This window comes from Gymnoscopelus braueri (genome assembly GCF_963280865.1).
Source record: "Gymnoscopelus braueri genome assembly, chromosome: 1".
In the NCBI taxonomy this organism is placed as follows: Eukaryota; Metazoa; Chordata; class Actinopteri; order Myctophiformes; family Myctophidae; genus Gymnoscopelus; species Gymnoscopelus braueri.
The window spans coordinates 40,822,881-40,844,248 of NC_137603.1; the positions used below are offsets into that span (position 1 = coordinate 40,822,881).

At 41.2% G+C, this 21,368-nt stretch overlaps 1 protein-coding gene across 4 annotated transcripts in view; it reads right to left on the reverse strand.

Moving 5' to 3' along the window:
• Positions 1-1,814: 1,814 nt before the first annotated feature.
• crtc3 (CREB regulated transcription coactivator 3) overlaps positions 1,815-21,368 on the reverse strand; it is a 53,304-nt gene continuing 33,750 nt past the window's right edge. For 2 of the 4 annotated variants that reach the window (XM_080424188.1, XM_080424186.1), the window contains 9 exons: positions 17,931-17,969; positions 16,719-16,804; positions 16,003-16,052; positions 13,357-13,577; positions 11,821-12,086; positions 10,318-10,683; positions 8,994-9,077; positions 8,077-8,287; positions 1,815-6,187 (listed from right to left, as the gene is read on the reverse strand). In XM_080424188.1, the coding sequence (XP_080280314.1) occupies positions 5,982-6,187; positions 8,077-8,287; positions 8,994-9,077; positions 10,318-10,683; positions 11,821-12,086; positions 13,357-13,577; positions 16,003-16,052; positions 16,719-16,804; positions 17,931-17,969 (1,529 nt within the window). In that variant the 3' untranslated portion in view covers positions 1,815-5,981. Of the gene's footprint in view, positions 6,188-8,076; positions 8,288-8,993; positions 9,078-10,317; positions 10,684-11,820; positions 12,087-13,356; positions 13,578-16,002; positions 16,053-16,718; positions 16,805-17,930; positions 17,982-21,368 lie in introns of all 4 variants that reach the window. The other 2 variants (XM_080424187.1, XM_080424185.1) reach the window with 1 other exon arrangement.

Sequence of the window (21,368 nt, forward strand, 5' to 3'; positions counted from 1 at the left end):
TCAAACAAGGACAGTGCTGTCAAACTCTGCAATAACTGCTTTAATGGGCAACCACAGACAGGGACAGACAGACAAGGGGGAGGTGCAAAGCAAAAAAATCCTGTGTTAATTTAACCCTGAGTATGTAAAGAATTGACCAAAATGGCCCGTAAGGGTCTATTTTTACACTCTAGAACCAAAACAAACAAAAAAAAGCCCTGAGGATTTTACGGTGTGGAGGGGGGGGGGGTGGATGAGCGAGGGAAAAGGCAGGAGGTAGGAAAAAGAAAAAAAAAGAAGGAATGTTGTTACGGTACTGTGACAGCTCTCATCTCTCTCACCTCATTGATGGAGGAACAGAGGATTTGTTGTTAGACATACACAGAACACTGCTCATCATCTCTCCACATTGGCATGGAGAACAGGACAGTGATTAAATTATCACCATCTGACTCCAATTTGAGTTCTAGAAAAGAAACAATGTATGACTGCCATCCACTTTGCCATAAAAGGAAAACTTTGCAGGCTGTTGGATGAATGTTGCTGGAATGAAAAGAAACCCCTCTCAAATCATTGCCCTACAAGTCAGCAATGCCATAACTCCCGTTCTGTACCTGCACAAAAAAATGGTTTTAAATAGTTCAAAGTACAATTACAGATTTTAAATAGTTCAAAAATACAAGTACTGTATTATGCCATTATTATAAATAGTATAATTATTATCAATTAGTTGCTTGCAATTCTATATGCTTGCAAAAAGGTTCAACTGAGTCCCTTTCATTTTATAGTGGAAAACTGGAAAACAATGTTTACATGCACGAAGGAAGCCAAACAAAAATTCATTTTACTCTTATGTACCTGTACACAAGCACAACCTTGATGAAGTAGCACACAAATAGGGCAAAATAGATGCTGAATACAAGTTGAAGTGCAGGGTCTTTAGGAGATGACAGAAGATTACAGTGTACTTAAAGCTGCCATCTGTAACTTCTGAATGGAAGAGTACAGTATGTTAATCCAACATAACTAACACATCTGCAGTGGTTGGAGGTCTCCCTAGTCAAGGGACTCCTACTCTGATTGTTATAGTTGCAATTAACTCTCCATCGGGTGGACAAACAACATAGATTGTACTACAATCAGTTACAACACACACATTTTTAATGCAAATTGCCTAAAGTGCCAAATGCTCTTCCAATTATTTATTGGCTTTCATGTACAATATCTGATGCAAGAGATGTCCTCCCTTGTTTAGTGGAAACTCAACTCAAGATTTGCGACTTGTCATATTCCAATTCCCAAGCTAAACAACCAGTGGTGGAAATAGTAGTAGAATATCCTACTCAAGTAAAAGCACTGATTTCACTTAAATATTATTCAAGTTCAATACTAAATGTGTAGAAAACCACTCAAGTACAATACCAACTCATTTGAAGACTACCCTGATAGTTACTTAGTTACACAATGCTCATCATCAGAGGGCCACTTTGGCATCCTAAAAGTAACCATTTCAATATGAATACACCCTAACAAGCAATTCCTCTCCAGTTCACTGATGCTCTCTCTAGGATACATATCAACGAGGAGGATGATGGAAGGTTTTCTATCAGCAACGTTGTTACAAAGATTCAGGTTTTAACATCAGGAGTATCTGTTCTGTTGGGGAACCCACCTATTGGTATGAAGTAAGACCCAATTTGGACATAACCCGCACCAGAGATCTACACCACATTGCTTCCATCTGCTGGCCACAACAGGTAGCACACCTGTTAACACCAGAAGATATTAGAGCAAAGTAACAATCTGCAAAGAGACCACGTTATCACTTGTTACATATTTCAGGGTTTTATTGTTTATATTAAATCAAAAGGTTAACCACTATTAACATACATCACAAACCAAAAAAAGCCTTGTGGTATATTCAAATTTAATATCTGAAAAAAGAAAGAAAATCTCAAATGACAAATTACAAAAAAGTAGTAACACTAATGGACACAAAACATTCTTTAAATAATAGAACTGTACATTTTAATAGGTAACTAAAAAAGTAAGACAGCAAACAAAAAACAACAAAAAAAGCCCCCTCTGAAATCCTTCAACAACAAAAAAAGACACCGTCTGAAAACAACCAGGTACAGTAATGCCAAATAAAGCTACAGAACAGATTAAAGGAAGGTCACAGTTACAGGAACATTAGCAAATAAAGTTTACAGTGGGCTGTGAAAATAAGAAGTACAGCAAAGTAAAGCCTAATATACTTTGTCATATGACTGTGTCTCTTGCAGAAAATAACCAATTTACAAGTGAAAACCAGTTTGTAAATAGTTGATTTTCGGCGAGCGACACCATTGTGCAACAAAGTATTAATTAAGCTTAAGGCAGTAAAAGACAGGCTTTTCAACTGGGAAAGGATGCACTTCAAAATGCATTCAAACAAGGTGGGTCCAACAGACAAGCCTATCATAAAGGGGGAGATGATTACACACCTGTCATACATGGTTTCCAGAGAATTGTCACTTTCATGTAAATGATACAAAGCAGATCTGAAGTACTGCAGCCGAACCCAACGATATAAACCCAGTTAGAAAACATCATTGAGGTTTCCCCCCAGAGGCGTCATTTTAGGAAAAAAAACTGGGGGATGGCTAAAGCAATTACCACTTAAACCCTATTTGAAAAATAACGTAAATAATGGATCTACAAGCTCAGTGCTGCGAGCTTGTAGATCCATTATTTTTGCTATTTTGAAAAAAAAGAAAAAAGTTTGTTCGGCCTGTAATGACATGCCCAAAATAGGGATGGGAGGTTGAAAGTGGTTAATGAATATACGGTTGCAGACAAGATAAACGTGTGTGTCTATAACTTGTGTCAGATGTAGATGGATTGAGACTGCAAAAAAAAAACGTTCAAAAGTGTAGAAAATGTCCACAAAAGATCTGAGTGAGTTTAAATGTTAATGCTCGGAGGTGGCAATTGCCATTCCCTGGCACCCCAAATGACAACTCCCCACCTAACCTATGTCAAACACTCAGAGCAGGACACCGTGTGGTTATATCACCTTCCCATAAAACTGAAAAACACATACAACGCCATGCAGCACTGTACCACCCATTAAAAATATATATCTTTTACAATTGGAAAAAAACTGAAGACGAAATCGAATAATGTTCTGGACATCACTGTTGATAAATTCAGTCGATGGACCCTGAAAAAGTAGGTCTTCTTACGCAACTATGATCTCTGCACGGTAAAATCCTCAGGGTAGAGTATAGAAATGTAACCAACAGGTTACATTTCTACACTAAATTAATGCTCAGGATTTTACAAAGTACACACTGTGGACACTAGTGCTATTGGTGCTTCTTTCAAATGTTATTCCACAGTCCACACACCGCTGAAAAAGTCTCCTGAGGAAAACTGCTATTAAATTCATATATAAAAAGGATTACATTGCATAATGTATTACATGCCCCTGTTCAACAGGTCACATTCCACCAATTAATATAAATGAGAAGCTGTAAGGTGCATAGGCAAGAGATTGTTTCAAATTCACACTTACCTGAGCAAATTAAAAACATTTGAGTTCTCTCTCGTTACATTTTACTTGAGACAACTGGTTTTATATTCAACACCAGAGGGCACTAAATACCAAATGGCTAGTAATTACACAGTTAATATTGTAATGTAATTACCAGGCTTGTTGTTACGAAGCAAAAACACATTGTTATTGGCCCAGATGATACAAGACCAGATTTACTCGTCCCACACTGGAACATAACATGCCACCTGTGGCTTGAAAATGTGTGTACCTTTTATGTGTATTAAACATAATTCCTCATGTAACAAAGCATCGTGGCTTTGTAGTAATTACCTCAGCATATTCAGCTTAACATTTTATCTTTGGGCTATCTGTTATACAAATACATCCATTATCATCAAAATATGCAGGTGTAAAAAATATGACTCATACTTTAAAGAATGGGAGCCAGTCAGTGCAACAAAAAAAGAAGAAAAAAAGCGTGTTAAATGCAAAGTTATATGAATCCTATGTCCACAGTGTTACAGTGGGCTCTCCAAATCAATCTCTTTTTGACTTTGAATGTAGAGGGGGTAGTCACCGCAGCAAGGGGTCAAAGTATGAATCAATCACAGACATTTAAAAAAAACATCAATCCACAGTAGCACATTGCCTCCCCTCATTTGAAACACGCGATTTAAAACAAAAGTACAAGCGGTATTACGTGTCAGTACAAAATGTAAAATAAACATTTCTTATGTAATGAATAATACATACATAGATAGAAGTAGATTGAAAAACAACTGAGCTTAAAAAAAGGTTCCTTTTTTTTCATGTTTTACATTGTCCCAGTGCAGTCAGAGACCCTTACTGCACATGCCATGGCTCTTGGCCAGGAAGAAATCACTGATCTAGAGTCAGTTCGGTTATCCATTGAGACTGCAAGCAAAAATATAGGATCCCATTTCATACATCTTAGAATTATACAATTCATCAGAAATTTGGTAAAAATTGTATACTCATTTGAGTATTACTGTATCGACTTATTAAAAAATATCATCTTTGTAAACAGTTTGCCCTTTTCTTGTCTAGAGTTTGAAAATACATTCTTGTCAGACTGTAATTATTGAGGCTTACATACGTAGAGCTGTGGCAAAAAAAATGTGTGGTTGTTCTTGTAAAAAAACAAACTAACAATGCAGTGCATTGAAAAATAATGCTCTGCAAATAAAAGATAAGATCCTTTTAGTCTTCATTTCAACCTATGATTGTTCAAGAGACTGCGATTACACAGTATGGCATGACTTGACTTTTATATAACTTGACTATCCCAACGGAGGGCAGAGGGCTGCGAGACATTACCCCTAGCACCATATTTCACAATATTAACTGCAGCAAAACTATGCTTGTGTTCTGGGTTTCTGGTCATTTAAATGCAGGCAGCGGCTGTACGCAATTAAACATTGAGCGCTAAAAATCTCTGGTGTGATATCCAGCACAGTGACGAGTCGATGTGGTGTGTCGCCATGGTGACAGGGTAACCATGGCTTCGGCGGGCTGAATACGATGTGAGGGGGTGGGGGGTGCTGGATTGTGCGATCACTGTGCTTCCACTTGCTGTCTAAGACAGTGGTTCTCAAAGTGGGGTCTGGGGACCCCCAGGGGTCCTTGGGGGGGTTCCAGCGGGTCCCCAGCAAAATTTGCCAATATAGCATTAAAATCAGTTTTACCACTTTAACTCTATACACATCAGCTATTTGAAAATAGGCAATCTACAAGCTTGTAGATCTGCTATTTTCACAAAATCTGAAGAATGTTTTATTTTTGAAACATTTTAACAACACAAATCTTGTATGGAGGTCCCTGGCACAAAATGGTTTCAGGTGGGGGTGCATCTCAATTTCGGGGGTCCTTGACATGAAAAACGTTTGAGAACCACTTGGTCTTGGTTGAGAACCTTACTGGACTTCCAGGACAGCTGAGGGACTGTGTCTGGAAAGGAAATGACTCTGGGTGTCTGATGGTCACAGGACCCCAGTGGAATCTGGGACATTTCAGCTGAATGAAGCAGACTGTCAGTGCTCATGATGAATGAGTGGTGAAGAGAGAGAGAGAGATAGAGAGATAACTGTACACAAATATGAGTGACCACATGTGAGAGCCATTTTAAACAAAGCATTTGTAAACAGCGTTTGTTCACAAATCTGTTACTCTGACAAAGGGTATGGGTGTGTGTGTTTGTATGCATCTGTGCGTGTACTTGCTAATCACTACTTTTTCACATTTACCAAATCTTAGTGGCAGTGGATACATGCACAGCGGCCCTAAGTCTGCATGCATAATTAGATTTGTACACCAAACATGTACTGCAGCTCGGTGTGTGTGTGTGTGTGTGTGTGTGTGTGTGTGTGTGTGTGTGTGTGTGTGTGTGTGTAACCCGACGATCCCTGGTGTTTACAGTGTGAGAGTCTGTATGGGCACGTGTTTAGAGTCTGTCACTGCGGAATGTGTCCTCCACAGACGGGTCTGGCAGTACCATGTCTGGATCACTGAGCATGTTCAGCCCGTCAAGGCTGAGCGGCTCGATACGCAGCTCGTCCTCCAGCGGGAAGCCGCCCTCCGAGTCAAAACACTCTGGCACAGCGGAGAGGGCACTGCTGATGTCCTTTGACAGACTGAGGTTAGAGTCGTCTATGCAGAGACAGACAGACAAAAACAGAAAGAGAGAAAAGTTTGAATGAAATTATGACCAACAAATTTCATTCGGCGGTATGGTCTTAACTTCTTTCTTAACCCATTGATACCTGGAACGCATCTGTGTCACTTTAGATTTCTTTAGGCTATTCAAAAATAGCAGATATACAAGCTCATAGCGCGGCACCGAGTGCCGCGCTATGAACTTGTAGATCTGCTATTTTTGAAAAATCGAGGAAAAAAAAACATTGGGTTTTTTTTTTCAATTTTTTTTTTGGATTTAGAAGACATTTCTAGAATCTTCTCAGGTCTTAATGGGTTAAGTCGCAATTTAAAAAGGTGAAAACAAAACACTACATTAGCCATAAGCTGTCATACATGACTGCATACTTTACATACAAGAGTATTGTGTGCAACAGTTCATATTCATGCAATGCAAGCATACAGCAAGCACCTTCAGCATGTCACCCATTCCTGGAACATTATTCCTGCAAGAAATTCAGTCTGTGTAACTGCACTCTACATACGATTCATAATATACTAACCTTGATATGTCGGTGATTAACAAAACTATATACCATTACCAATGTCCAATCTTCCCTAGAGCAAAATACTTGGAAATCTAAAACAATTGCATAGATACCTATCCCTCCACAGTCTATATATGATGTGTACCAATCTAGTTTTAAACATAACATAGCACGTTTCTGTGCTCTCACCCTCACCAAAGTAGTAAATTAACTTAAGTTGAACAAAGACACAAACAAACAAACCCTCCATTTTAGTGATGCTAGACCTGAGTACAACCTTTTACACTGTTGATCCTGACATATTAATACATTCTGATGACACACAGTTGTTCAACAACTAAATAAGGACAGGACTGTAATCCTTGTAGTAGCTGCTTAAGGTCAGAAGAGGCAGAAGATCCTTTACTATTTGGGATCACTGTCTCTGAAACCTAGTGAGCAGGTCGAAAATCTGAGTGTTATCATGGATTCAGAACTGAACTTAGGAGATGTTTTTAAAGGTAAAAAGCTGTTCCAGTAATGTGAAGTTGCAGTGGAACAGCTTTTTACCTTTAAAAACATCTCTAAGGTGCATACAAAATTTTGCGTACATGTTATTACTGACTACTGCAATACCCTATTTGCTAGACTACCTAAAGACTGTTGGTTAGCTCCAGCTCATCCAAAATGCTGCAGTGAGAATGCTCACCAGCTTACATCCACCTACTGATACATCTGCGGAAATATTAATTCAATGTATGGGCTTGAATGTGTAGAAAATCAGCACTGACAAACCTACGCCCACTGCTTTGAAAACCTAGGGTCACAATAAAGGACCGCCCTAAAGTCTTTGCATTGGTTCGGCGATGCTGTCATTTTTTTCAGTTTCCACACAGTTTTAGCCCATTCATTGAATGTATATGTCACAGGCATATCAGTAGGCAGAGATCTCTGATCATCTGGCTACACGAGACTAGCACCTGCATGAAATGTACTATACAAATAAAATGTACTTGAATATTATACAAAAACATACAAACCAATTCCATGTAGCCTGAGGCTACGAGCTCAATCCATGGTCTTGAAGGGCGGACCCAAACACAGCCGCCCGGATTTGTGCGTGGCTTCCTATTGCTTCACCAATCTATGTCCCCGCCTCCCCTCCCCTCCCCCCCCCGGCCTGTGCACGGAGCACGCTGACGTCACCAAATTTAGAGCGACGCCCCTCTGCACTCTGATTGTTTAGGAGATAACAAGGTCCAAGACCATCGTTCCTGCATGGCTCCCCCAGGCTTTTTTTCTTTTGTAACAAAAAAAAAGCCTGGGTTTCCGAGGCTAAATTCCATGTGACACAGCCAGACTTCCTGTAACACCCACCAGTCAGTATGATGTTGGGAACTCCTCCGCTGCAGTTGGAGAACATCATGTTGGACCTCATCTGTAGGGGATCCTGCAGGTTGCCATGGCTACCAGCCAACCCCGCGAGGGCCGCCTGGGAATAGTAGAGCGAAGAGGGCGACGAAGAGTCGAAAAAAGAACCCCCCGCTGTGGAGCACATCGCATTCTCCAACAGATTGAATTGGTCCAACTTCGGCGATCAGAGTGGGAACCAGAAGAGAGAGGGAGTGAGAGTTAGAGAGAGTTAGAGAGGATGATAAGCAGAAGAGAAAAAAAACCATAACACTTTATGAATAATATTTTATACATAAAGTGAAGGGGTGCTGCTAATGATAATGTTTGGAAGAGGTTGAATATGTGCTGTGTATGTGACACTGTATGTGGTGAATATGTCGCACTCACTCTGGATAAAAGCGTCTGCTTAAGGCCTAAATTGTACATTTTACTTGTACAATGTGTACTGTAAGTGAGGGGCAACTTATTTAGTAAAGGAAGGATTCTGCACACCCTCTTAATGTTGCTCCCTGCTGAACATGCACTGACCAACCAGTCAAAGTCACTAGTGCTGCAACTAGAGCCTGTGGACAAGTCAAACCCCAATCCCTAAATGCAGAAGTAAAGAGTCCTGCTATATTCCTGGGGTCCGCTGAACATCAGGTTCCACTTTGTATGCATTGTACAGTAGTTCATACTGGACTCACGTTTTTCACGAGAAACTATTCCACTTGCGCGTTTTCAGCCGCAACAGATTAAGTAACAGCAAACCTTATTTACTCCATTGTGTAAACCATCAAACAGCTTGCTTTACAGCCTAGCATAAATTGCAAACTAAGGGCTGCTACTACAGTAGTTTGTGTGTGAACTGTCCAAGTGGCTAGTGTAGGCAAGGGCTATACCTGATAAGGCAGGGTTTTTCCCTGGCGACTGGAGAACTGGGACTCCATGAAGGGGTCACTGAAGAATCCCGCCATGTTGTTGTGCTGTCAGAGGCACAAGGAAAAAACACAAATCAGAAGATGGCACACCATGTTGTTTGCAGTTGCTGGGGGGAGGACATGGTGTACAGCTAGGAGGGCACAGACATTTTAAGCAATAACCCAGAAATAACGACCCAACACAATGTATCATTTATGCTGAAAACAAAAAGTAAACAAAGCCCGCACATTCAAAGTTAGAAAATACCAGATGCTGGCAGTCTTAAAAAATAAAAAATGTCAATTCACACTGGATCAAGCTCCGCCTGTAATTTATTGAAATACCACCAAGATGACGTTTCGTGCATACTAGCTCTTCCTCAGTCTGAGCTACTTTGCTCGAAACATCACCTTGGTGGTAATTCAATAAATCTCTTGTGGTGCTTGATCCAGTGTACATTATTTTTCTTTTGGAAGACTGCTGAAAACAGCCACGTTTTTTAATAAGGAAAAGCTAAAGAAAGGGATAGATTATTTGTGCAAAAAGAAAACAATGAACAATGTCGGTCAGCAGTGGCTAGTAAGACTTTTGATCGCTGAGGAGTTGAAAATAAGCCAAGCACTGCGATTGATAGATCTGGGAAGAATAGTAGAAAACAACATGGTGTGCTTTTATAAATGCAAGTGCTCATCACGCTGGCTGACATGAATGCACTTTTTTGTGCATTCATTCTTCACAACTCTATTCTTTCTCGTGACAAAGTTCAACCACATTTTTTTTCTGTAGAAAATTCACTCAAATCACATTACTTAAAGAACTTAAGAAATAACAAACACTCACAGTTGAAACAACGCACAAGTGAATAAAGACTTGTGTGAGAGAGAGATGGAGAGAGAGACACACAGACAGACTTATGCCAGATCCCAATACTCGTACTCCTCGCATCCTCCACCCGCGTGACGCATTGTTGCCTTGCACCTTAGCACCACCTCCGAGCAAGGAGGCGAGAAGAAGAGGCGAGGATGGAGGAATTGATCGGGTTTGCTTTAAGGAATGGGAACACTCCTCGTGTCATTTTGAAGTGACGACACTTACTTATGATGCAATCCACAGCTGGATCGCTGGACCACCCCGGAGCATAGGATACATGAATACACTGACCCTGATCCTCTCTCCTCGCCCAAAAAGCAAATCAACATTTAGGATGCAAATGATTACCGGGTCATGCTGGAGGATGGAGGAGGCAGACATTTGAGTATTGGGAATTAGCTAGACTTTGACAAAGACGGCCCAATGAACACTTACAGGGCTGCCAGTAAAATCAAGTGCGATATTGTGCAGAGGGGAAACAGGTTGTTGTTGGTGTTGTTGTTGTTGATGTTGTTGTTGTTGTTGATGTTGATGATGTTGTTGTTGCTGCTGGTGTTGTTGTTGTTGTTGTTGTTGTTGTTGCTGCTGCTGCTGTTGTTGTTGATGTTGCTGCTGCTGCTGTTGTTGCTGTTGTTGTTGCTGCTGTTGTTGCTGCTGTTGATGTTGTTGCTGATGTTGCTGCTGGTGTTGCTGCTGGTGTTGCCGCTGCTGCCCCTGACCCACAGCATGCTGGGACTGCTGATACAGTGGATAAGGGGGAGGTGGCTCCATTGGCATGCTGCTGGTATCCAAGGCAACGCCCTAAACAGGACAGTACAAGCAGGAGTCACTAGGGGGTGGAACGGAAGCACTATTCACCTTCTAGACCTGGAGTCTATGCTGATTCCTGTCATAATTATGCACAATAGTTTGTACCTGAGTCCAACTGTGAACCCTAGCATTCCTATTCTAGGGATGAACATTCGCATAAAATAGTAGATCTACAAGCTCAACGCTTCTCAACTGTGAGCTTGTAGCTATTTTATGTAAATATATTTAGTGCAGCCCATGGGAACGTGTTCAATTAAGTACAGGGCCTATAGAGCATCGCAGTTCCCGCCCACTTCCTGGTTTTTCCTGGTGCCGGAAGAAAAAACTCAATGCATTTTTCCCATTGACATTTGCAAAAATATTTATATCTATTAATTTAAGCCTCGAATCAAGCCATCATGACATCACATGAATCATGACCATAAAACGTTTTTTTCTGTGATTTTTTTTAATTTTATATTTAATTATATGATATACTATATTTAATAAATACCCTTGTTTTGCCGTTTAAAAAAATAAATAATCACAGAATCAAACGTTTTATGGTCATGATTCATGTCATGTCATGATGGCTTGATTCGAGGCTTAAATTAATAGATATAAATATTTTTGGAAATGTCAATGGGAAAAATGCATTGAGTTTTTTCTTCCGGCACCCGGAGGGGGCGGGAACTGCGATGCTCTATAAGGTCAACATCAAACATCGCCAGTGTCTGGTGTTTTGTGTGATGGCTGCTCCAGTGTTACAGGTGCAGTGGTGGAAGTACTCACATTTTGTAAATTTTTGTACAAGTAAAAGTACCAATACCACAATGTAGAAATACTGTTACAAATAAAAGTCCAGTATTCAAAATTTACTTGAGTAAAAGTACAAAGGGCTGAAGTGGTTAATGCATGTTTTGTAATAATCAAAATCTACAAAGTATAAAGTTGTCAAATAATTGTAGTAGAGTAAAAAGTACAATATTTGCCTCTGAGATGTAATGGAGTAGAAGTAAAAGTATTGAAGATGGGAAACACTCCAGTAAAGTTAAAAGTTCCTCAAAAGTGTACAGTACTTCAGTGGTGTTACTTACACCACTGGACAGTTGTACCTGTGTGATGGCTACTCCTGTGTGACAGCTGTACCTGTGTGATGGGCGAGAGCGAGGGGGACATGGTGGGCGACAGCTGCTTGGCCAGGCCCCTGCGCTGCTCTACGCCAGGCGACAGGGTGAGGGGACTGATGGGCGCGGGCCGCCGCCGAGGGGAGCTGCTCATGCCCGCCGGCGGAGGGCTGGACAACGAGGACAGACGCAGGGAGGAATGGATGGAGGGATTGCTGAGGGATGAGTGCAGCTGAGAGTTGCTGAGGGAGGCCTGGATAGAGGGGTTGCTCAGAGAGGAGGACAAGCCTGTGGGGAAGACAAAATGACAGCAGGACGTCGTCACACTTTGTTGTCGCAACATGTACTGTTACTGACAAACACATTCAAATAGAAATGAAAACACGTTGGACCAGGACTAATAAGGAAAAAATAACAAACTGAGAATCCAGGGCAGATATGGGTCTTTAGAGACAAAAGGGAATGCATGGAAGTTATGATGGAGCGTGCGTGTACTAGGTTTTCCAGCATATTTGCCAATCCCCGCCCCCAAAACACTAGACTTTATTGTGCAACTGGACAGGGAGAGAAAGATGGAGAGAGAAGAGGAGAGGAAAAATGTGAGAGAAAGAACAGAGGGAAAACAGAGAGCAAAATAAAAGAGCTGTTTGGAGCGAGCCAAAAAAAGAGGTCAAGGTTCATGTGTGGCACTTTGGAGCTCAGCCAAGTTGCACTGTTTTCAACATGGAAGGCCAAACACTCTCTCTCACACACACACACACACACACACACACACACACACACACACACACACACACACACACACACACACACACACACACACACACACACACACACACACACACACACACACACACACACACACACAGAAGGCTAAGAGGGGTTTAGAGGGGGATGTGATCAGATTAGGCGGGAGCATTCAGAGTGAGGCTGTTGGGAGACAGAGAGACTAATGTGCGGGTGGCTGGCAGAGGAGGGACATGGGAACAGACCCAACACGATAGAACAAGGACGACACTCCTAACACTCTGCTATGTTGCTGTGGGTTGTCAAGCTGGGAGTGTGATTGGAAGGATTCTAGGAGCGAGTTGGATGGTGCCTAAAAATGAAGATAAATAACCCAAAAATTAAGAGGAAATGATGAGACTTCACTGCAGTCTCATCCCTAGAGGACCTGCATTGGGCACCGACTGTCTGTTTAACCGCTTGAACCAGCATCCCTATTCTGGTGCAAACATTGAGCTGATCTGCAAGCTCACAATGCGTCCCAACACTGAAGTGTTGTTGAGCTTGTAGATCTGTTATTTTCGGCGAAGAGATTTAGTGTAGGAGGAAAAAAGATGTGGAAAAATAAAGATCCCTGGGGGGACCCCAGTCAACTAAGAATATAGGGTTTAAGTGTTTAGAAGTGCTGCGTGGACAGAGCGACAATGTAATGGCACTGTAAAGACAGCTTTCCTACAAATGCATGCCATGTATTTAAACCACCACCATATATTTAAACAGCATCACACCTGAGCACATCCACATATAAACATACACACACAAATGGTCTCACCCTGTGAGTTGCCAATACCAAGGTGCATCATGGCAGCGGGCAGGTTTCCCGTGCTGCTGCCCCCGCTGAGGTTGGTGTACCCCCCATTGTCCTCTGGGTCCAGCGGGGTGGAGAGTGGAGAGGGGAAGTGCAGATTGCTGAGATCCGGCAGGGAACCGCCCGTGTTCAACGAGCCCTGGTAGTGGGACAGCCCAATGTTCTGGTCTGGAGAGGGGAATATGCTACAGGAAAGGAGAGAATATCAATCAATCCATCAAATATATAAAATATCAAATATAGACAGTAAATATCTGGCCCATAGCCTGTGTATTCCAAAGCCTGGCGGGATGATTGCTCTGCAATTATTCTGTCTTTTTGTGCTATTGATAATGCCGAAAAATGACATGTTGTGCATTGATTTGAAAAATATTTAACAATTGGCCTGCTGTCCTTGGCCTGCTGTCAACATGCACAAGAACTATGGTGCTGATCGACATAGTAGCATGCGAGATTAGCTGCGGACAAAAAGACAGGGGTGAACGCATGAATCTCTTGGTGGAGATTAAAAATCACTCAAAGTACCTCAACAATACAAGGTTTAACTCAGAAAAGAATTGCTTTACGTTTACAGTCAGGAGCCATTTGAATGAATGGAAACTTGTCCTGTATAATTAAGTGGTGTAGAATTAATTCCATGCCCATTAGCACTTTTGAGATTTATCCAAATACAAAGTGCATTATAAATAAAATCCATTATTATTATGTCCAAGAAAGTGAGAGCTTTCCTATATTCTGTTCTACTTACTCCAACCTAGGATCCCCCCCCCTCCCATGTTTTTCTCAATTCTATTATTTCCACCTGTGCTCATACGATGAGTCAGTGAGACTGTAGCAGTAGAGAGACCAATAGTGACTCACTGGTGTCTGCATTACACCAACACACGGGCAGATGGACAGAACAGAACAGTAACAATATGTGGCAAACCTGCTTGTCACAAAAACAACAACTTGTGGCTTCCCCTCTTCTCTCATAATAGTCAGGACCGGAAATTGAAAAAAAACTTTGGTGGTAGGCATTTTTAGGAAAAGTACTTCATGTGTTATTTCTATATGATTTTTGTGTGCCGAATCCATTTCTGCCGTATGCCGAGTGCTACTAGTCACCGTTTCGTCATAAATTGAGTAATTAGCATAATGAGCGAATGTAATTCCCCTTGTGCCAACGCATTCATTGTCCCAAACCAGACCACACAGGTGATTGATGAATCTATGTACATTCCACCAGCGACGACAGCCAAGTAATGGCTGTCGTCGCTGGTGGAATGTACATAGATTCCGTCGCATTATGCAATATAACACCTTTAGCAAGAAGGTTTCCGCAGGTTCGTCGCTTGTAACACCTGAATGTCTGAATGTATGAATACTGACAAGAGTCTAATGGGCTGGTAAACCTGGTTTACTCGACTACTTTTTTGTTAGTTAAGTAATGTTAGGAGTAATAGATACATTCTTCCTAAAATGTTTTTGCATTATTACAATAGGACATCACCTTGGGATGGGTGCTATCTTGGATTTGTCAATGAATGAATACCTGAAGGTAATTTCAATGATTCAGTCGCACTCCTTGAGCCCCAAAACCTAGGGTTAGACACCAAAACCACCTTTCTGGGTTATATTGTAATACATATAGCCATTTTAAGCTCCTGTCAGCCATCTTGGACGCCATCTTGAAAATGACACTTTTGCGGCAGTTCGATTTTCCTAGATTTTCAGTATGTTCTTAACACTCTCACCGCCGGGCCCGTAGCCTACGGGTCGATAAATCCAACTGTACAGCGCCGATCCCGTAGCCTACGGGCTGTGGTGCTTTTTCCTTTTTTTCGAAAAAAAAATCTTTTTTCAATTTTCTAGTACGGCACATTTCATCGTAACACCACCGGAAATGGAATTATTCAGGATCACGTTTTGCAGATCCCGTAGGCCTCCATTCTAAAGCGCACACTGAAACGCCATTTTCTTCGATTGTAGTTTTTCTCCTCGCTGATCACTGTTTAACATAAACCGTTCTAACTACAACATGGCGGCTCCGTTTGACACGTGGTTTGGACTGGTACACGCAGGGAGATCTCCGCGATGTTTACAAACAGTGCACAGCTCAATCCTAAGGATTTTAACGAGGTCTATGGCGACGTGAAAAAAACAAAAAACAATAAAACGTTGGCACTGGTGAGTACATTATGAGATTAACCTCTGGCGGTCAATGTGTTAAGCACACCCAGATTTACCAGAATCAATTGAAAAACCCTTTGTATCAGTTTCTTTGGGTTTAAGTGATATTACATTAGCTCATTATGCCAATTACTCAATTTATGACAAAACAGTGACTCGTAGCACTCGGCAGAAATTGATTCAGCACATAAAAATGTGTGTCAAGTTGAAAATGGGTATAAAGACTTCCTATTTCAGGGGGAAGAAACATGTGTCTGTTGTCATAATTGTTGGAGGCCTGACAAAGTTTTCAAGCACTTGGCGGTTCCTGCATTCTGTACATAAGTCATGTTCTTCTGTACAATAAATATTAACATTTAGTCATAGAGAAATATTTCTCGACTCTCAGATTAAACTACGCCGGTACTGTAGAGCCTGATATTTTCTCTTCAGACTTACTTGATACCAGGCACTTCACAGGATTTAGGTCGTGAGGCAAGGGATTGGACCTGCAAGAGAAAATGAACGTTGAGTGAACTGACCTTCTGCAATTCATAACTTGGGCACAAAAAAGTATTCCAAAATACACATACTTGTGAGAAATCAAAAGTTTCTCACAAATTCAAAGAAAAACTAAATCATGTGGAAATCGCGTCTTACAGGCACACACTGACCCATTTTTAGTTGCGTTCACTCTCCAGGAATTCATATGTCTTGTCAATCCAAAAGAAAACATTTAGACAAAGTATGATTTATTCTGCACATAATCTCACATAACTCCAAACCTAGAAACAATGTTGGATCATCTCAATTGTCTCGTGATTAAGTGCCATCTGTTAAGACCATCTGTTGCCTATCATAGGCCAGTTGCGATGATCAAATACACATTTCTAAAACATTAAGTTCCTTGTTTGGCAAAGGATGTACCTCGATATTTAAGAAGAGAATCCTAAAAAGTTAAGGAGTCAAATTCTTCTGTGAGTGACTGGTTATAATGATCACTTAACATCTGCTTAATGCACATTCAATCTGGGTCCCCATTTTGAGCATGTCATTACAGTAAAAAAAAATCTGATATTTTCTCTATTTGTCGTACTCTGAAAGTCTATAGGGCTTAAGTGGTTAATGAACAGTCTACACAACAATTGCTTAATGTCAAGATAAGCAGAACCAACCTTCTTAGCCTCCCACAGCTGCTTGGGCAACGGCTTACTGACACCAATCAGACTCTCTTCGTTAGCCAGCGAGGGGAAGGAGAAAACTGCAACACAGAAAGATACACAGATCACATACATTCTGCAGACACCAATTACTGTGTAGAGTGTATTAAAGGTGCTGTAAGTGATAGTCTTTTGTTCAAATATATTCTGATAATAATCATTTCTATAGCGTGTTTGTTCAGTAACAGGAGTCTCCCCATCTATCCAGCTCTTTAGTAAACACTAACAGAAAATACATTTTCAGGTTGGGATACCAATTTAATCTAATCAGGAGAAAGAACGGATAGAGGATAAAAAAGTTAAATTGGAAGTGATGAATCAAAACAATTAGCAGACAAAACTGGAACTGCAACACTACAACATTTAAGCTGATAAATGGGTAGCCTTTCCTGATTGGATGAAAATAGCAACCCACCTGAAAATGCATTTTCTGTTTACTAAAGAGCTGGAGAGACGTAGAGAGCCCTGTTGCTGAACAAATACAATATAGCAATGAATACTAATATAATATAGAAACTCACTAACAGCACCTTTAAGATCAGAAAAGTACCTAAAGTAAGTACGCAAACGCAAAATGGACCGCACACTGCAAATGCACGGCCCAGATGTACACATACTCAACATACTGCACATGTATGTTTTTATGTACTGTAACTGTGGAGGAAATTAATCCACAGAGCAATATTTCACGCTAATAGCCTGCTATATTTGTCAAATATGGAGCAGAAGAGAGCACAAATTGCAGAACAATGTTTCATTCTATTTACTGTTATAGAATCTCTTTTCTGCAATGCATGGCGTGCTTGCATTCGGTTAAGAATCTCAGGTGACATGTTTTTAACGCAACACCACATTAATTCGTATTTGGGTAGCTCAAAGCCTCCATGTTCTTCTAAGCGTATTTTTCGAACATGAGTGCGTGTATGTATGTGTATGTACAGTACACAGTCAAATCCTCATTGTTAATTTATCCATTTGTAACTCCCGAGTGTACAAATGCAACCAAATGGAGGGAGTAAAAACTACAATATTTGCCTAAGATGTAGAAGTAATTATCGAAAAATGGAAATACTCAAGTAAAGTAAAATTGTTCTGAAGTATAGTGCTTGAGTAAATGTACTTAAGTTACTTTACACCACTGGTTACCAAAGGAAAAGTTCAACTCACTGTCTCCTGAGCCATCCACCTCTGCTTCATTCATACTGGCTGCATCACGGCCTCCGCAGAGAGGGAGAGGGAGAGAGGGAGAGAGAAAGAACAGAAAGAGAAGGACAAAAGCAGAGGAAAGTTAGAGGATATTAAACGTTTACCAGCTGTTAGAAATTATCCAGCATCTCTGACATACTAATCAGCCCTTTCAACAGGAACTGTCTCTTCAGCAAACACTGCAATTACTGTGCAGTTTCATAAACACAACATCTGGGCATTAAGTTATTATGGATCACAGCCATAGAGTGGTGTGTGTGTGTGTGTGTGTGTGTGTGTGTGTGTGTGTGTGTGTGTGTGTGTGTGTGTGTGTGTGTGTGTGTGTGTGTGTGTGTGTGTGTGTGTGTGTATGTGTGTGTGTGTAGGGGAGGGTGACCACAGACAGGGTAGGAATAAAGAGAGGGCCATTGTTTTCCCATGCCACAAAGAACCCCTTTCTCTTCTTCCACACAGCAGGCCGGATGCCAGATATGAACTCCTCCAACATCTCCCTTTTGTCTTTCTTCTTTGTTCCGGGTCTAACTCTTTAACCGTAACATTTCCTATTCCTGTATACTGTATGCTTTTTTTGGTGGCATTATCTCATGCATTCGCCCCTGTGTGTGGTTTGTGTGTGTGTGTGTGTGTGTGTGTGTGTGTGTGTGTGTGTGTGTGTGTGTGTGTGTGTGTGTGTGTGTGTGTGTGTGTGTGTGTGTGTGTGTGTGTGTGTGTGTGTGTGTGTGTGTGTTTGTGTTTGTCGTCTTTGTGTAATCTGTACATAGCTAATCAGACTTACTAGTAGGCATGAATATCTTGCAAATATAAGTCAGCAACAACTATGTCACTTTTCTTCCCTCCAGGTTATGGGATAAACATCCCATGAGGCTGTGGAGTGAAACTCTGACCTGTCCCTCTGGCTTATGGGATCTAACTAGCCATATGGGATGTACCAGAACTAGCCAATCATTGACATGCACCTTCACATGTGCAATTCAACATTAATTTAACACCAAAATGTATAAACATGACAACACCCGCCCCCCCCCCTCCTGTTACAGAGCTTAAAGTGCAGACGATCGCCAACCCTTGCACCAAAACGTACTAGCCTATTACAACCAACCTATGGTACAACCAACCTATTTTAAAACAACTTGTTTTGGATTTTAACCCATTAAGACCTGAGGCCGATTCTAAAAATGCCTTCTAAAACCTAACCACAGTTTTCTGAAAACATTCAAATTCTAACTAAAAAAATAAGTTACTATATGTATAGCAACAACTAATGAGACACAGAGGTTGCTCCCGGATTCAAAGGTATAACAACGTATAGGTAGCAACAGGTCTCAATGGGTTAAGGGATCGGGACCGAGAGATGGACATGGGTGTACAATGAAAGTGTGTGAGTGAGGAAGAGGGGGGAGGAAGGCAGTTGAGATGATGTACAAATTTAAACTTGATGGCGTGCTATGTTACGATCTACGAAAATAGCCGTTCTACAATCTTGCAATGTGAACAGCATTGTGCACATTGTAGATCTGGTCTTTTCAGGGTGCGAAACCGGCGCGCAACTTAATGTAAATCAAGCTTGAGAATGTGGCTCTCGAGGCTGTCAGAAGGAGTACAGCCAACAGTCCTGCTTCACCTCATGTGCCTTCAGACCGTGTCTTGTTACAGAGGTGCAATTATTGGGATGGAAACGACTCAACTGGGACCAAAAATGGCTGGCTTGTGTCCCTGGCTTCATTTAGAAGGATTTTTTAGGCGGTCATTGTCTAAGGTCAGGGGGTCAACATCTGGGAACTACATTTGTGTGTAGTTTAAAAAAAGAAAAGAAAAAAGATATCAGGAGTAGTTAATAATGTCAAAATAACTCTAATGGCTTTCAAAGCGAGTCCCTCCCTCCCTTAATGTCTTTGCATGTTGTGGTGGGAAAATGTTCACACCAGTAAACATTTTCCCAGAACAGCTTCAACTCCGGTAATAATGTATTCTGCCATTCACTGTCTGCCAGCGGAGTGTATCCGCTTTCAATACGCACCTATAAAATCAACGTGTATGCATGTATAGATTTTTCCAGAACCCGCTTGAGTTTTTCACACATCACAACTACACATCATGCAACGGAACAACTGCTCTTGCATATCTAGAGGTTCTTCCATATCTAGCATACGCATATTTTAGCCTGTGAATAAGAGGGAGATTTTATGGGGTATCTGCAAATGGCCTACCCTGAATGACCCTGCCCCCATATGAAATACAGTAAGCCTATGACATAAATAAAAGGATGTGGAATTAAAATGTATTTTAATTGGTCTTGAATTCATAGCACACAATAAAATAAATGAGTGAAAAATACAGAACGTACAAAAACATCTAAAATTGACATCACAAAAATATCAAGTGCAAACAGTGAGACAAACATGCATGTGTGTGTGGTTAGTGGTCAGAATATGTTTGTATTAAGATTAGAAAGGGGAAGGTTTAGCACCAAGTATCAAAAACTTCTTGGGAACACTTTTTGTAGTAGCTGGTTTGAGTGAGTGCGTGACGAGCGATGCACATAAGGCAGGGTTGTTTTGTTTTTAGCACGCATTGGGCATGAAATCAGGAGCTTAACAGGAGAAATTACAAATCATGAGCACAGCTAGAGAAAGGGTTAAAAAAAGGGAGACACTATGAGAATCGGGAGTGTTGGGAGTTATGGTGGTAGGCTATGAAAGCAGGCCACATACTGTATAGGCTACTATACAGCCGTATGTGGGCAGCTCAGTCCAGCATGGGGTGCATATACATAACTCGGGCACCGTCCGACCGATAGACTTCAAACTTTGCACGTGTGTCGCCGATGACCCGGGGATATGTTGTGCAACTTGTGCCAAGTGGAAATTCGGTCGGACCAGCAGCTGCCCAGAACCAAACTGTCAGGGAGAAAGGGAGTACCACCGCATATCAGACAGTTAATTGGTAGGTTACTAAAGACTTAATCTCTCAAGAACATGCGTGTAAAGGTCATTACACACCGGCGATTATGCGAATATACACAAAATTCGGACTCGGCCCGAATAAATAAAATATGCTTTTTCGCTCCGCGAAACTGATGTGGAAGCTTGCATTGACTTTATAAGGTTTTTAAAAAAAATACGTATTATTCGCATGAAAAAAATCGCCCCCGGTGTGTAAGTACCTTTAGTCTACAAGTGGGCGTGCCTTCAGATCAGGAAGCAGGCCACGCTTTACCCAATCAAATGTAGTGGGCGGGATTTACATCTGTGCGCTCGCTTCCCACTGGAAACAAACCGAAACTCATTTAACAATAGCGTTCTCTGAGCCGACAAAAACACGGAAAGTTAGTAACATTTTAACTTGCTCTTTCATCATAGAAACAAGCGGGCTTATAACCAAAACGATCCATGTTTTTTT